At 34.4% G+C, this 16,392-nt stretch overlaps 1 protein-coding gene across 2 annotated transcripts; it reads left to right on the forward strand.

The window, feature by feature from the left end:
• Window positions 1-2,983: 2,983 nt before the first annotated feature.
• Window positions 2,984-7,093, forward strand: LOC122071202 (histone acetyltransferase MCC1). Of its 2 annotated transcripts, none has more exons than XM_042635519.1 (6): window positions 2,984-3,211; window positions 5,175-5,431; window positions 5,547-5,691; window positions 5,786-5,885; window positions 5,962-6,190; window positions 6,619-7,093. In XM_042635519.1, the coding sequence occupies exons 1-6, from the start codon at window positions 3,209-3,211 to the stop codon at window positions 6,800-6,802; spliced, it is 918 nt and encodes a 305-aa protein (XP_042491453.1). In that variant the 5' UTR covers window positions 2,984-3,208; the 3' UTR covers window positions 6,803-7,093. The 2 variants fall into 2 exon arrangements, with proteins under 2 accessions (XP_042491453.1, XP_042491454.1); XM_042635520.1 differs by having other exon boundaries at window positions 2,987-3,171.
• Window positions 7,094-16,392: the final 9,299 nt, after the last annotated feature.

Below are 16,392 nucleotides of genomic sequence, written 5' to 3' on the forward strand. Positions count from 1 at the left end.
CAGAGCTTTAGAGTGTATTAGTGATGAGGTGGTTGCCAACAACTCCAAAGGGAGAGATTGTTGTTTTATGGTTGTCCTTGTTGGCAACTCGGCCACGTGACGATGATGATGTGGCCAATTTGGGTGACATGGATGAAAATGATGACATGATGGTGTCTAGTATAACCGATGAGATAACAGAACTACTTGGTATGCATGGAATGGTTTGATACATCCTTAGTATGTGGTGCGGGTTTCTGGGTCAAAACTGGTAAAATTAGCATATTTACGATCGGGGGCATTTTTGATAATGAAAATGATATTTTTAGAAGATCATTTCTTCATAAAAAATATAGATTGTAATTTATCTAGTCCAGTGCATATGATTTTATCGCATTCCGATACCGTATGAAGAAGTTACGGCATTTGTGGAAATCAAGGGCAGTTTCGATATTGAAGATGAATTTTTTAAAAGAAGTGTTCTCCATGTAACAATACATCAAAAATACAATCTTTCCAACGGTTCTGATTTCATCGCGTTTCGATTCTGTATGAGAAAGATACATCATTGGAAAGGTCTAGGGGAATTTGGTCTTTTTACATGGATGATTCAGATGATTGAGTCTTCTGAAAAGTCATAGAGCATCCAGTTACGGTTCCAACGCACTTCGTTTCATCTCGATCAGATATCGTATGAAAAAGTTATAAGTGTTTTCGTAAAGCTGGTTCAAAATCCAAACCAAAAATCCATCAAATGCTCTCAGTGTTGGGTGGATTTTTCGGAATTTATTTTTGAAATTTGAAGGGCTTTTGTGTAATTTCAAGATTTTAAAGGTCTGAGTTGCAAGGGGTCTTTAAGCACTGAAATATATGGAGGCAGGGGCTTGATTATAATAAAGAAGAGTAAAGGGAAGTGAAATGGATGGTCAAGATTCGACTACATAAGCTTGATGCCCATCCAAAGGCTGCTGAGATTTTACGCTGACATGGACGAGATAGATGCTTACGTGTAGGATTTGATTGGTTAGGTGCATAATTCTTGATGCACTGGCGCTACACCTTATCAAGGCATGTTGTGGTGTTTCGCACGTGTATAGAAGGTATAAAAAAAGATTTCGATCTTAATGATCTCATGAAATCTGATTAAAGCCATCATGGAGGATTCAGATCCAATGGTCGATAAGCCTTTCTCTTTTGTGAGTGGGAGACAAGCTCCCTTAAAATCCGGAAAAGCAACCAATCATAGATCGACAACAAAAAGTGCATGTTGACCGCTGACGTCATCATGACATCATTAGTTGATTATTTTATTCAAATCTTATGGTTGAGATTTATTATCCGTTATTTTAATCGGACGGTCTATATTAAGAGATTCTCCTTGATGAGATCTACGGCCAGATTTACGCCACTGTTGCGCACGCCGCCGGTGCAGCCTACGCTACTCCTACGAAGATTTCATTTCAGGCTATCTCATTGCTTCAACTTCAAATGGTCATATCTCCCTCATTTTAACTCGGATTTTGGTGAACCAAGTTGCAGCTTCTTCATTTGTTCAAGCCCTACACCATGGAAGCAAGAAATATGAGGTTTGAGTGAAGGAAGGCTATGGTTTTGGCAAGAGAAGCTTCCCCCTCTTTGTTGGTCCTTGAATGAACATGAATACTTGATAATAAATGTTCTTAGGCCATTAAAGGAGGTAAAAGAGGTGGTTGAGGTATGTTAATGATGCATTAACTCAAAGCCAAAGAGGAAGAGAAGAAAGCAAGGATATGTTTGATTTGAAGAGCAAGAAGCCAAGGAGAGAGAAGGTATAAGCACCAAACTTGTCAGTACAAGTTTCCAGTAATCCCAGGAAAATCGGTTGTGAGATTCTCTAACCTTTGATTTACATTATATGCATATATGTATATTAGGGTTAGTTGTGGATGAATGTATACATGCTAGGTTAATTGTGGATGAACTGTAAGCATGCTAGCTAGTTGTGGATGTATATACTAGGCAGAGATTGACTGTAGGACATTAATATAAGCTCAAATTTACTGTATTATTTATTGAGTGCTTAGTGGGTACTAAGCACAGGGAGTGGGTGCTCCCGTGTAGTGGGTGCTACACATTGTATCGGCACTGCAAGTGCCATCTCAGTTTTGGCTTGAGAAAATTGGGTGTGGATACTCCCGACTGTGGGTACAGTCAAAAGTAGTGTATTGAGTAGGTACGAAGCCTTTACAGACACTACTCCGGGGATATAGGCAAATTATCGAACCTCTTAAAAATCCTGTGTTGTGGGTGCTTATTGTTTGTATTTTATATTGAAGTGCGTGGAATGTGGAATGAGTGTGCACACTTGGAAGTGTCTATGAGAGGCTGAGTGTGCATACGACTGTGTGTAAACAGGAACATGTATATAAGATTTTTCTTGGTCAGACATCAGACAGGTTTTTGGAGATCGAAATTGAACTACTGATTCACCTCCCTCTCAGTGACTGTCAGGTTACAACAGAGTATGTATCTCTTTTCATATTATGGATGGATATTAATCCTTGTTTTTTAGCTAAGCTTCATGAGTAAGAGCTTTCTATATCTCTTATATTTTGTGGAGTGTTCTACCACCTTTAAAAACACATTATACCTAGAATGCCTAACAACAAAAAGATGATACGATCGAACAAATTGGGGTGCCTAATCCCTTCCCGAAATTGTAATTCAAGTTCCTAGACCCTAATAATCTAGCTGACGTCTCTTAACCCTATTCACAAATCTCTTCTCCCGAAAAGAGGAGGTGAGGTGGAGGACACATGGCTACCCTCACCATGTCATGTCGTACCAACATGTGTGTGTTGAATCCAGATCGATTTAGACCAGATCGGCCACTCCACATAAAGCCGTTCTGGTCCTCTGGAACAGTAGAATTGGCATTGGTCCGGGCCAATTCCGATCCATATCGGCCAGTGCTTTAAACCCAGCTTGCATTGCTTTCAGACAGGAAGGATGAAGATTTGCATCCTCCCGTGGGTCATGCTAGTTACCTTCGGAATGAATCTAAGAATGCCCGGACGCTTGCATTTATTCCCAGAATTTTGACTCAGCGATCATAAGAAAAGCATCTCTTCTATGTCTACACTCTTTTCGAACTTATAATTCAGACGCATCGACTTCTCCTCTTGCTTCTCTGTTTAATCTGCTTGAAATCGTGTAAGAACTTGGCATCCTTTTTAAATATCCCTCTTCTATGGTATGGAGATCCATCTCTTTTATTTCAGATCTATTTTGGTGCTTTTGACTTAGGTTCTTCATTCTTTTTTGATTTTTGGTTTATTTAGTGGTTAAATTTCATGAAACTTTAATTATAGTTTATTTAATGGATTTTTTATTGTAATTATGATGTCTACTTGGGGATTTGGGTTTCATATTTATCGGGTTCTGATGATTTGTATTGCGTGGCTTGATGGATTGAATTTTAACGAAAGATTAAGAAGAGAGGTAACTTAAATTTCTTCTTTTTTGGATATGTGGCTGACGGGTTTTCTTTGTCTCAGTTTCTGTTTGATGAATCTCACTTCTCTTGATAATTGATTGAGCTATTTTTCTTCTTCTTTTTTCCTTTGGTGATTTAGATTTTTTTTTCGGGGGGGTGGGGGTGATGGGAGAGGAACACTCTGTGTGCTCATCAACAATTATGGTGATAATCACTTAAATTTTGATTCTCTGTTTTGTAAAATAATATTGGTTTTCTTATTCGTTTAAGCTACTATGCTACAGATGCCTATGGTTACTGATTAGTTCTCTTTTTTTTTTTGGGTAGAATGATTAGTTCTTTTCTGGGTTTAGTTAAATCATATATTGTAATTCGGTTTGTGGATATGTTCAATATGAATTTTCAAATATAAATTATATCGATATTTACTGAACCTCCAAAAACACCAGACCCTATTCCACATATACCTCAAACAAAGTCAATGACAACCTACAAACCACAAGCACCATAGAGGCCAGGACCCCATGAGCGTAGAAACGCAACCCTAAAACGATAGAGAAGATAATGGAAAAATAAGAACAAGCAATGCACACAGATTTACGAGGTTTAGCAAGATTGCCTACGTCCCCGGTGAGATGAGATCCTGCTTCACTATCAATGGAGAATATGGTTACAGCGCTCGTCCCTCACACCTCTCTGTATTGCTTGCATTACAGAGAAAGAAACTCTCGCTATAAATATATAACGAAAAAACCCTAATCTGGAAAGTACACAATTGCCCTTAAATAAAAAATTAGAGCAGGGGGCTACGCTCCCCTACACCCCCTGCTGTGCAGGGAGGGCTCCTGCCCCCTCTTGCAAGCCCCACAACTCACTAACCGGCTAGCGGGACCGCCGTCCTGCCTGTCGAGGCTCTGCACCAGTACTTCCTGGATTAAACTATGACGGAATACAAGACATCGTACACCAACAATGAGGCCATGACAATAGCCATCTAGAGATCACACAATGGGATGAGAATGTCCTGATATTGGTTTTGCATTTCACCATAATGGTTATTGTTTCAGGCCACTTCCACCAAATGCAAAACCTCTGTCCATAGAAACTGATGATATAGTTCCCACATCCACATTTCATAATTCTGTTCTTTTCAACAACCGCAATGCATACTTTGTCTTCCTTTGGGGAAGGAGAGCCCCAACCCTTTCTTCACTTCAAGAACTTCTCTTCGTGCTTCTTTAACAATGGGGCAGCTGTTCCTTTTATTTCCGTACTCCTTCAGCTGGACACATGCATCTGATCGAACAAGCTAAGCATTCGAGATCAGTTTCTCCCCCCCCCCTTTTCTCTCTCTTTTGCATGCACTGAGATGGGATTTGATACCTTGGAGTGCTTGAAAACAGTAAGAGAAAGAGAATATAGAAAGAAACTAAAAAAGGAAATCTGAGATTCCACTTTGTTGATCTCTCTTACAGAAGTACAATGAACTTGATTTAACTCCATTTTGGTACCAAGCAATGAGGGACATTTGGAATGCACAATCCTTGGTACTAAAGTACTATAATTTTGATAATTTGATACTGCCTGAAGATGTGTTGAATGATGCTTGCATGAATGATGGATGGATATGGAGCAATACAATGATATTATTTCTTTAGTTATTCGAGACGGCCTATTTCTGGGATTAAGATTGTACTCATATTATTCGTTTATGACACAGGTGATTAATGAAAAATCAAAGCATTTCTGCAGTTTCCAGTTACAACTGCATGGCTGTTGTGGCTCATGTGGCATAGATGGGATCAAAAATTCTTTTATACGTGCTCCAAATACATCAAATCTTTGTGGGAGATTGATAACAGGGCATTCAATGGTGGATCTTAAAGCCCCACCTTTCCCAAACATTGTTTATAGGCGTATACAACCATCTGATTTTCAAGTTCTTGTACGGATCCACCATGATTTATTTCCGATCACGTAAGATGGTTTTACCTGATTGTTATCTATGTCGCTCAAACTTTAGTTTGAGAATATTAGTTTATCACTTTTCATAAAAGTTTTGGAAACATTTTTGATGGACATGATTTTCCAGATACGAGTCTGAGTTCTTCCGCAATGTTGTCTATGGTCGTGATATTGTGGCTTGGGGAGTTGTTGACCGTAGTCGGCCTGGCGGTCAAGATGATGAACTTATTGGATTTGTCACGACACGTATTATCCCAGCAAGTGAAAGTGAGGTAAGCACCTATATTGATATATTTCAAATGCATAACGTATTCAGAATTCCATTTGGAGGTTCCCAATTCATCCAACCAAATATTGGTCACACAGATAGGGGATATGCTCAGATATGATTCTTCAAGGACTGAACAAGTGCTAGTTTATATTTTGACGCTAGGGGTAGAGGAGGCTTACCGAAATCTTGGAATAGGTAAGGTCTGAGTACTCTTGTGCCTCCATGATTCTCTTACAGCTATGTAATGATGTCTCTGGCCTTGAATTTTCAGCTACATCACTTATTCGGAAGGTTATCGAATATGCATCTAGCATTCCTACTTGTCGAGCAGTTTACTTGCATGTAATTGCTTACAATGAACCGGCAATTCGTTTCTACAAGAAGACGTCATTCAAGTGTGTACGGAGGTTGCCAGACTTTTATTACATCAGGGGCCAGCATTATGATTCATATTTGTTTGTATACTATGTAAATGGCGGTCGATCTTCTTGCTCCCCACTGTAAGTGATATATCCATTTCTTTCATTGATAAGGCTGCATAAGACCTTCTTACTGGGGAAAATGGGTTGTGAAGTTAATCACTTTGAAGTTTGAACTGACTTGCTGTAGAAATATGACAGTGAAGTCAACTGTCGTGGACCCATTTTACTTGGAAATATTAGTAAATTCAGTGAGTCATTTCTAATAATTATTTATATTGCTATTTACCATCACCTTATTAATTAAAACAGAGCATGAATTTCCCTGTCATTGTTGTCCATTATCTTAATCATTTCATATTTCTTATCAGTCACTTATCCAGGAGTTTAAATTTTCCTCATTATGGTTTCAGTTAAAGTGGTTGAGACTATCGACATAGCCTGTCGCTTGTATGTGCTTGCAAATTTTTCAGGGGTTTGATTTTTTTTTATTTTTTTTAATTCTGCAGAGAGATTGTTACCACTGTAGCAACATATGTGAGGAGCCTTTTCAAGTCTCTGGCTGCAAGGTTATGGAAGAATGAAGAGAAAAAGTTACCAAGATGGCCCAAATGTAGAGAAAGCAGTGGCCTTCTGACTACCCAAAACAAAGGAATACTCATAACTGAGAATGCTGGTTGTCAATGTGTCTAGTATAAAAATCCTCTTTGCTGCTTCTATTGAAACTCAAAAGGTCATAAATCAAGTGTTTTAACCCTTGTAAGGATTTTATGTAGCCAACCACTCTCAGATGGGATAACCTTGGTTGAACTAGGTCAACTTTAACCATGTGTTAGTCCTCTTTGGCTGACTAAAAGATCTCAAATGTCATAGATTCACAGTAACCTCTTCCTTGGCCCCCTTTGTTATTTTTTTATTGTGATTTTACCACTTCCTTGAGGGTATAATGAAAAAGTTATTAAAGCAACTCTCTTTCATGTTTCACTTCAAGACTTGGGTTGCATGTATGTGAATGCTTGGAGTTGTGTTTATTTCTTGTTTGCTGATATTTCTGCTGTCATAACTTACATTGCTAACTTGCCTTGTAACATCACACTGAGGAGGGAAGGGTGGGGGGGAGCTTTGTCATTAAGAAGCATGAAATTCTTGTGAGAATGCTGGTCTTAGCTTCTTGTGGGCACACCAAAAACTGCTTTAGCATCTTTCACCTTAGCTATGGTTAAAAGACACTTTAATTTGGTCATTTGTCTAGTTCCTGAAGTGGTATCTGTTTGTAACAAAAACAAAGCGATTATGATATTAGGGGGGGGGGGGGGGTGTGAAGGTGCAGGACAGACTTGAAACACCTCTCTAGAGCACTACTGCATAAATGTAGTCCGATGAAACTATATCTAATGTTTGTCTGCAAAACCACATCTAATGGACATTATATCCTCAGAAGGATCCTGAAGGCCTCTTTGGTGCCTTTCTCATGATTGTGCTTGGATTGGGTAAGAAAAGGCTACTGAAAAGGGAAGTAAAGGAAAATTAACTTCTGTTAACTTGATTATATTGGGGGTGAAGAAGGTTCAGTGGATCAGTTGATCAACTGGCAACTGATACAAATCATTCGGGTTGGGCAGAACATACTTTGAGGTTGAGATGCAGATATGTTCAACACAAAGCATGTTGGTTGGCATTGCCACAGATATCAATTGTTGCATCAAGATCTTTTGATTAGCAGTTATTACTAGAGCAAAAGTTTCTTGGCAATTTTTAGCTGCTGTATTTTGTGAGGAAATTAGTACCTTTGGTATTTTTCAAGCAAAATTTGTACTAGAAATTTGCATTATTACAACATCAACAAGAGGGCAACTCAGTTCTGGCACTTTTTTGCCTATGGAGTCTTCGGCTGAGTGGACATTTTTTCTCCTACCATGCTTTCTTCATCACATCCAGGTTCAGCTCAACGAATTCTTCTCATTGTCAGGGTTGACTCCTCATTCTTGTTCTATGTTTTGCAGTATGACAGGAACATTTGTATGAATAAGCCATACAAGTGGAATCACTGCCGGTTCAGTTGGGTAGCACAGAAAGATATGTACTAACCAGAGGGCACAGAAGGCACACCAGGAAGGGGTTGAGAGAAGAAGAAGGATATGGGGATATCTTGTAAGATTTTTGACAGAAACGGAAATAAAATTGGAAAATCTTAGGATCGAGATATGCTAAAATCCAGGGAAATAGTGATCTCCTGGTTCTGTATAGCAATCAGAACGAGCTTGATGTAAAATCTTCCTCCGATCCTTTTTTTTTTTTTTTTTTTTTTTTTTTTAACATAATCTCAGCTTGTATAAGACGTCATGCTCATACAACTCACATCCTCACACTGGGGATCAACCGGTGATACACGCACAGTATTTACGCCCAGTTCTTTTGGTATGCTAACTCAGACTGTCATTTTAATTTAAGGGAATACTTAGCCAGGAACTGCAAGTCTTCCAGTTCATGTGGGACGCCATGCCAACATGATTCATACCCTCACATAGGGGTTCTGCTCTCAGGGACTAAACGGCCACCTTGCCTCAACGTCCAGAGCATAAAGACCTATTCTTTTGGAATATTACTGGAAGAACAAACAGTATGAACCTAAGGCTACATAGTCTGATTGGCAGATGTACCGATCTAGATCTAGAGCTTTAGACTACTCTCTGGTTATATATCAGTCCACTACTCCTGATATAATACAGAGTTCAAGTATCATAATCGCTCCCTAAGAAAGATCTTCGATCTTAACCTTCTTTCAGTCATTACGGAGTTTTAAGAAAGGGAATTTACAAAATAAAGGGAAAAATTTCTGTCTGAATCTTACATCATATCCTTTTATCCTTCTTGAGAGACTACTCACGCATGTTTAAATTAAACCATAAACAGAAGTATAAGAAGAAGCAAAAATTAAAAGAAGAGCTTAACTGGATCTAGCAGCCAGAATCGAGAGGCTCGACTGTAGGCTTCAGTCTGATGCTAGAAGAAGAAGCTCGGATGTATTAAAAAGAAAGAAAGATACTTACAGGAATGATGAACTTCTTTTATTGTATTGGAGATATCCTATAATACTATTACAGAGCAAAAACTTTTAAGAAAATTCAAAGGTGGGAGTCCTTCCCTTCTGAAGAGTTCCTCCTCCTTTATAAAACAAAATTTACAAGGTATATTACAGAGTTTTTTGAAGTCCGGAAAGATCCGGATAAGTCTTCTGGTTTCTTCTATAATTGGTCTTCTTTTTCAAAGCTGAGGGCCCACCTTTTTGGACATTTCCACAAGTGTTGGCCAAACACTTTGTTTTTCCAAAAAGGGTCTTCTACTATTCTGGTGAAGAGATTCTTCTTTTGCTGGTTGTATCTTGGTCTTACTGGGTCTTTATCTGTCTTTTGCTAAGTCCGCCGTGGATGCACTGGAGGCTTCCGGGTGGAAACTGGAGTCTTCTGGATAAAAATGTTTTTCAAATATATTTTCTATTTTAGATTTTATATTTTCTGAACTTGCTTTTGTCATAAGAATCTTCTCGTATTCTTCTTTCTTTTTGATTGATTCTTCCATCTTCTGGATTCTGTCAAGAAGATTTTCATATGCTGGTGGTGTTGGGATGCTTGTTGTATCAACTTTTGCTTGCTGAAGAAGACGTAGAGCTTCTTTTAACTCATCAACTTCTTGTATCTTTGCTGCTAGCTGATGATGATATCTTTGTTCAGATTCTTTAATAGCCTGGAGTTCTATTTTAAGCTGAGCCTCATTCTTTTGTATCTCTGCAATTCTTGAGCTTGTTGTATCACATTGGTCACATTTGATCAATGCATCTTTAAAACTTGTTGTATCCCTGACCTTAGACAGTGGAAGTCTAAGAGCTGGTGTTATAAAGAAATTAGGTCCTAGATTACGTCGTGCGTAATCCAGTGCTTCTTCTAATTTATGAAATCCTTTAAACCAAGGGTGCTTGGGATAATTCTTTAATTGTTGTAAAACTTCTGTCCATCTATCATATACTCCAGGATTATGTCCTTCAATAAGAACATAATATGGATAATTCTCTTTTCTTGCTTCTTTTATCTTGGCAAATTGATAACTACAGCAGTTTATGCTGGTCATAAAATGCTCTCTTCTTTGCTTGTTATATGGATCTTTTAAGATCTTATTATATGATACCCACAGATTATCAAGAATAATCTGTTCTTCGGTACCTACTGTATACATACTTCTGAACCCAAAAGGCTCATCTATCGGCTTTAAATAACTTCTTCCATACTGAATCCCATTATCTGGGGCTGCTTTCATACTTCCTCTTATTCCAATATTTCCAAAAACTTGTTGTAACATTTCTGCTGTTTTTCTTGTTGTATCAGGAGAGGGGCTCCTTTCTGGTGTCATAGGCTTCTTGCCTTTGTCCATCTTCTTTTTGTATCTTTTGTATACTTCTTCTAATCTGGGGAATTGATCAGAATCAGGAGAGAAACTCCTTCTTAATTCAGATCTTTTTGACTTCTGAAAATTATCAAACTTATGTTAGTAACTTAGGTAAACATTCCCGAGATAAATAGTCTGCAATATAATTATCATTTCCTTTTATATGTTCTATTTTAATTTTATATCCTTTTCCTAGAATTAATTCTCGGAAAATTAACCATCTTCTTGTACTTACTTTTTTCTCGTTAAGAGTTTTATAAAATTTTACTATGGCTTCACAATCTGTTCTTAGTGTAAAACTTCGTAATATTATAAAAAAATCAAATGCTTGTAATCCTGCTATTACTGCTTCTATTTCACAATCAATTGGACTTAGATTTTTTCTTTTATGTATACCAGAGGCATATCTACAAATTTGTTCTTCTTTTTTACTACTATATTCATTTGGTCTAGTTTTTAAAATTGCTCCCCATCCTTCTATTGATCCATCAGTTTCAATTATCTTATATTCTGAATCATATGGATATCTTAAAGGTGGAATAATTTTTATTATATCTTTTATTTTTTCTATTAAAATTTTATCTTGGGAGTTAAAATTTTTTTTCTCCTTTTGGATTTGTTTTAGAATATAATGGTCCTATTATTTTTCCTAAATTTGGAATAAAATCTCTTGCCTGGTTTACCAAGCCTATAAAGCTTTTTATTTCTTTTGTAGTTTTTAATTCTGAGGGAAATTCTAGAATTTTTGTAGCAATATGGGGTTGTAATTTTATTTTTCCTAATCCTATTTCTAATCCTAAGAATTTAATTTCTTCTTTTCCTATTTCCATCTTTTTCTTAGAAACTACCAATCCATGTTTATAAAATTCGGAGAATATCTTATGTAGATGTGCTATATGTTCAAGTTCTGTTTTAGAGAACACTAATATATCATCTATATAAACTATACAAAATTCTCTGTAGGTTAGAAAAATATCATCCATTCTTCGTTGAAAAACTGCAGGTGCATTTTTTAATCCAAAAGGCATTACATTCCATTCATAATGGCCTTCAGTTGTTGTAAAAGCTGTCCATGGTTTAGATTCTTCTTCAATAGCTATCTGGTGAAATCCAGATTTTAAATCAAATTTTGAAAAAATATTGGCTTTTTGTATAAATTGTATAAGAAAATTCTTTTGAGGTAAATTGTATGCATCATCTACTGTATTATCATTTAATCTTTTATAATTTATTACCATTCGGCTTTTTCCTCTTCTTTTCTCACTTTCTTTCATAACTATCATAGCTGCTGATCTATGTGGGCTATTAGATTTTCGTATTAGATTTAATTCTAATAATTCTTTTATATGAAGTTTAAATTGTTCCGAATCTATTGGGTGATATTTTGGTACTCCTGAATTTATTTTTAAATTTTGGTTTATGATTTCTATCTTCATAATAGGTTTATCTTTTTTCCAGTATCTTAAGGGGTTTTTGTCTTGAATTATTTCTATTTGTTCTAACCTTTTTATAGTCTGTTTAATACTATCTGAATTTTCTAGAATAGCCAAAATTAATGATGGATTTATTCCATCATCAAAGTTTATTAAATCTTGTTCTGGTATTTCAAAGTCTTCTGTAATATTTTCTTCTATTGTTTCCTCAATATTACTTATTACATCCTTATTTATTTTACACTGTCCAGGTATATCACAAGGACATTCATCAAATATCTTCTTATCATTTTGTTTGATTTTTAGATAAGGTGGATAGGTTGGTGTTTGTGTAATATTTTTGAATATTATAATACTATGTTTATTTACATATAATCCTCCAGATTGTGCTAATATAAATCCTAATCCTAATAACATATCCCAAGGACATTTTCTAAGATAAACATTATTAAGTGGATAATCAATTGAATATTTTTCACATACATCTTTAAAACTTATTGAAGCTGGTTTTAATTTATATTTATATTTAGTTTCTATTCCATCAACGGATGTTGCTATTGTTGGTTTATTTATTTCTTCAAAGTCATTTTTATCAAAGAATCTTGGATTTATTATAGAACTGGTACATCCTGTGTCAATTATGGCTTTTAGATATACTATTTTCTTATTTATTTTTATTCTACAAAGTGTTTGTAAATTATTCAAACTATTCTTTACTTGACAGAATATAGTTGTTTCTTTTTGAATAATTTCTGGTTTTTCAATAGTAGCTAATGTATAATTTTCTATAACTTGGTTACTAGTACTGGCTATATCTGTTGATCCTAATCCTCCTATTCTTTTTATATCGGGTCCTTGTTCATAATTTGGTAATATTATAGCCTGAGCTATTTTTTGTCCTGGTTTTATGGTTTGAGCTAGTTGAGTAAAATTTCTTATTATTATATGGATATTATCTTCATAGTCAGAATCTAAGATTCCTCCTATGACCATTAATCCTTTTGCTGCCATGCTAGATCTTGTTTCTAATTTTATTCCATATTTTTCTGAAATAAAATATCTAACTTGAGCGTCTATTATAGTAATATCATTGGGTAATAATACTATTTCTATAGGTGAGAAAATATCGTATCCTAAAGATCCTTTTGTAGACTTGGCTGGTTTTATTCCTCCATTTTCAATAATTTCCATCCATTCTATTCTTGGTTCATTGTCTATTCTTGGACTATAATCTTCTTTACCTTGTAACTGTGCTTTTATTATAGTAATTTCATCTTCCAAAATCTCAACTTTCTTAGTAACTATCTTATCCTGTAATCTCACTATTTTTTCATCAACTTTTGGAATGATTTCTGATTTATCTAAACAGTTCTTACACCTTTCTTCAAAACATTTTTCACATTTATATCGTAATGTTATCCATGGATATCCTCTACATTTTTTACATGCTATATCATGTGATCCTGATCCATTTTTCCATCTATGATTGTCTTCTATGCATGTATCTGTTAATACACATATATTTTCTTCTAAGTATTGTTGCATAACACTAGGTATTTCTTCTTCATTGTCTCTATCTTCAATGTTTGGATTATATATCTCTATAGATACAATGCTGTATATTGATTCTGTATCACTTAAATCATCTTCAACATCTATCAAACAGCATTTTGAATCTTGTACTACTAAAGATCTCTTTGTATCCTCATTTATTCTTCTTGGGCATTTTGATGCTAAATGATCATCTCTATCACATATAAAACATCTTAATTTTTTCTTATAGATTCTATCTGGATCATACATCCTAGCATGATGGTCTTTATTTAAAAATGGTCTTCTTGCATCAGATCTTCTAAGATAGTATCTCTTCTGAGGTCTATAATTACTTCTCTTCTGATATCGGGGCCTATATTGTGGTTTCTGTAATCTTGTTCTTATATTTTGTTTTCTTTTATAAATATCTTTTCCTTCCTTTCCATATATCTGAGGTACATATATATCTTTACAGAAATTATATTGTTCTTTCTGAAATTGTTGTTGGATTTGGATAGTTATACATTTTTCTTTTAAGCATTTTATGATATGTTGTATTCTAATTCCTATATTATCATTTTCTGGTATGTTATTTATAGGGTGCCATTTTTGTCTTATTTCTTCTCCTAATTGTCCTGGTAATTTTTGAAATAATTTATCTTTTATTGATTGAGTAAAGTAGTTACCACTTATACTTGCAAAATAATAATATTCTTTTAGAAAGCTTTTTGCATACCTATAATCTGTTAAAACTAATCTTTCTAATTGTGCTAAGGCTTCTGTTTGTTGTTCTATTCGAGAACTATTAGGATCTCTTCCTGTTGCTAACATATGTATCTTATTAACAAAATTATATGGATTTGGTCCAAATGTTTTTAATGTTCTAAGTTCTTCTGGATATTCTACTTTATATCTTTCCCAATTTGCTTTCATTGTTTCTCCTAAAAATGTTTCTAGATATTGATATAATTCATCAGTTTCTTGTGGTTCTTTGAATTGTAAACAGTCATTTAAAACTTTGCTTTTCCATATATCGAGTACTGAGTCTAACTTTTGTGGATCATGATATCCTATATTTAATATTTTTCCTGATTCTTTTCTATCTGCGAATACTACTGGTTCTTCTATTGGCATTCTTTTTCCTCTGGGTTTATAAAATTTGAAATCATTTTTTGGTTGGTCTAATTCTGTTGGTTCTAGTTTCCATCTTGGTCTATTTCCCCAAGCCATATTTGGGTTATTAGGTCCATATGGTCTTGTTTGATCATAGGTTACATCATTCATTGCCTCTATATTTTGTAACTCTTCTATATCAGATTCTAAACTTTCATTTATATCTTCATTAATTTCTTCATTTATTAATAATCTAGGATTTTCTTCACTTATTTCACTGGTTTTATCAGTAATATTTTCTTTTTCGTTTAATTTTTTTTTTATAAATCTATCACCTCTATCTATTAATTCTTCATTTTCTGTTATAACTCCTGATTCTATTGCTAGATTTTCTAATCTTATTTTATCTTCTTTAAAAAGTTCAACACCTAGTTTTCTTTTATATAAAAGTGTTCCTATTAAACCATACTTATCATATTGTTTTAATATTTTTATTTCTTCCTGTGTTATTATTCTATCTTCCATTATCATTATTAGTTTGGTTTTCTAATTCTCTTATCAATCTATCTCGTTCTTCATTATCCATAGTATCTGTTGTACTGCTTTCAGCTTCTGGTTTTGTTTCATAATCTAAAAATCTTAATCTATAATTATTATTACTATCTTGATATATCAAACTATCTCTTGGTACATAAACTGTGTTGGAATCTTTATCTTCTGTTATTCTACTTAAATTCCATTCTTGTCCTGCTAATATTATTGGGTCTATTTCTGGGGGTTTTAATAATTTACTATACTTAGATCCTATTCCTTCAATAACTTCTTCAATCGAAACTTTATAATTTGTTGTAGAATTATTAGTTATTTTTCCTATTAATCCTATACATATCATTAAATTATCTCCTTTAAAGGAATCATATCCTTTTGTCATAACTTTTATTTTTATATATTTTGGTAGTTCTTTTATTTTTAATTGAAAGTCTGGTGCTACATAATATAATGCTTTATTATTTGATAAATCTACTTCTGTCATAGCTAATAAGGCTTGTTTTAACTGGGTTTTAAGATCCCATCTTTCGTCTATTAAACAAATCAGAACTTTCGTTCCTACCTTTTTTCTAGCAAAACCTTTAATTCCTATTATAAATAATCCTAAATGGAAATATCTTTTATTTGCTAATAAAAGTTGTCTAATTGATTCTTGACTTATTACATCAATAGTTTCTACTTCATCATTTGATACTGATAAAGTAACTTCCTGATATCCTGAAAATAAGCTAGTATCTCTTAAAAAACTATTATGTGCATATAATTGTCTTGGGTTTATCATACGGGCTTGTTGTGTACTAAATCTTGTAATATCTGATTCAACATCAACTATTTCTTCTAATCTGATAATGAATTCTATTATATTCACTTACAAGATATTCTATAAAGCTGAAATAATTTAAATAAACTGAAAACATGAGATATTCTAAATTTATTCTTTAATATCAAATGTTCAGTATTCCCATAAATTCATTATAGGTTTCCTATTTTTATAACCTAGAACATGATTTTTATTAACAATCATCAATCCTACATCTTCAAACTTATTGTAGGATCATCTCTAAATTTTGCAGTGTCATTGGTTGCTACCAAAATGTTCTTATGTTAGTAAATGTCCATGATTCTTTTCTGCAGGATCAATTGGGCGATGCTTTACATTGAATTAGGCAAGTTATAGGCCTTGTATGTGGGTTGCTGTGGGGTGCTGCCCCTTTC

This window comes from Macadamia integrifolia, unplaced genomic scaffold (genome assembly GCF_013358625.1).
Source record: "Macadamia integrifolia cultivar HAES 741 unplaced genomic scaffold, SCU_Mint_v3 scaffold_197A, whole genome shotgun sequence".
NCBI classification, from domain to species: domain Eukaryota; kingdom Viridiplantae; phylum Streptophyta; class Magnoliopsida; order Proteales; family Proteaceae; genus Macadamia; species Macadamia integrifolia.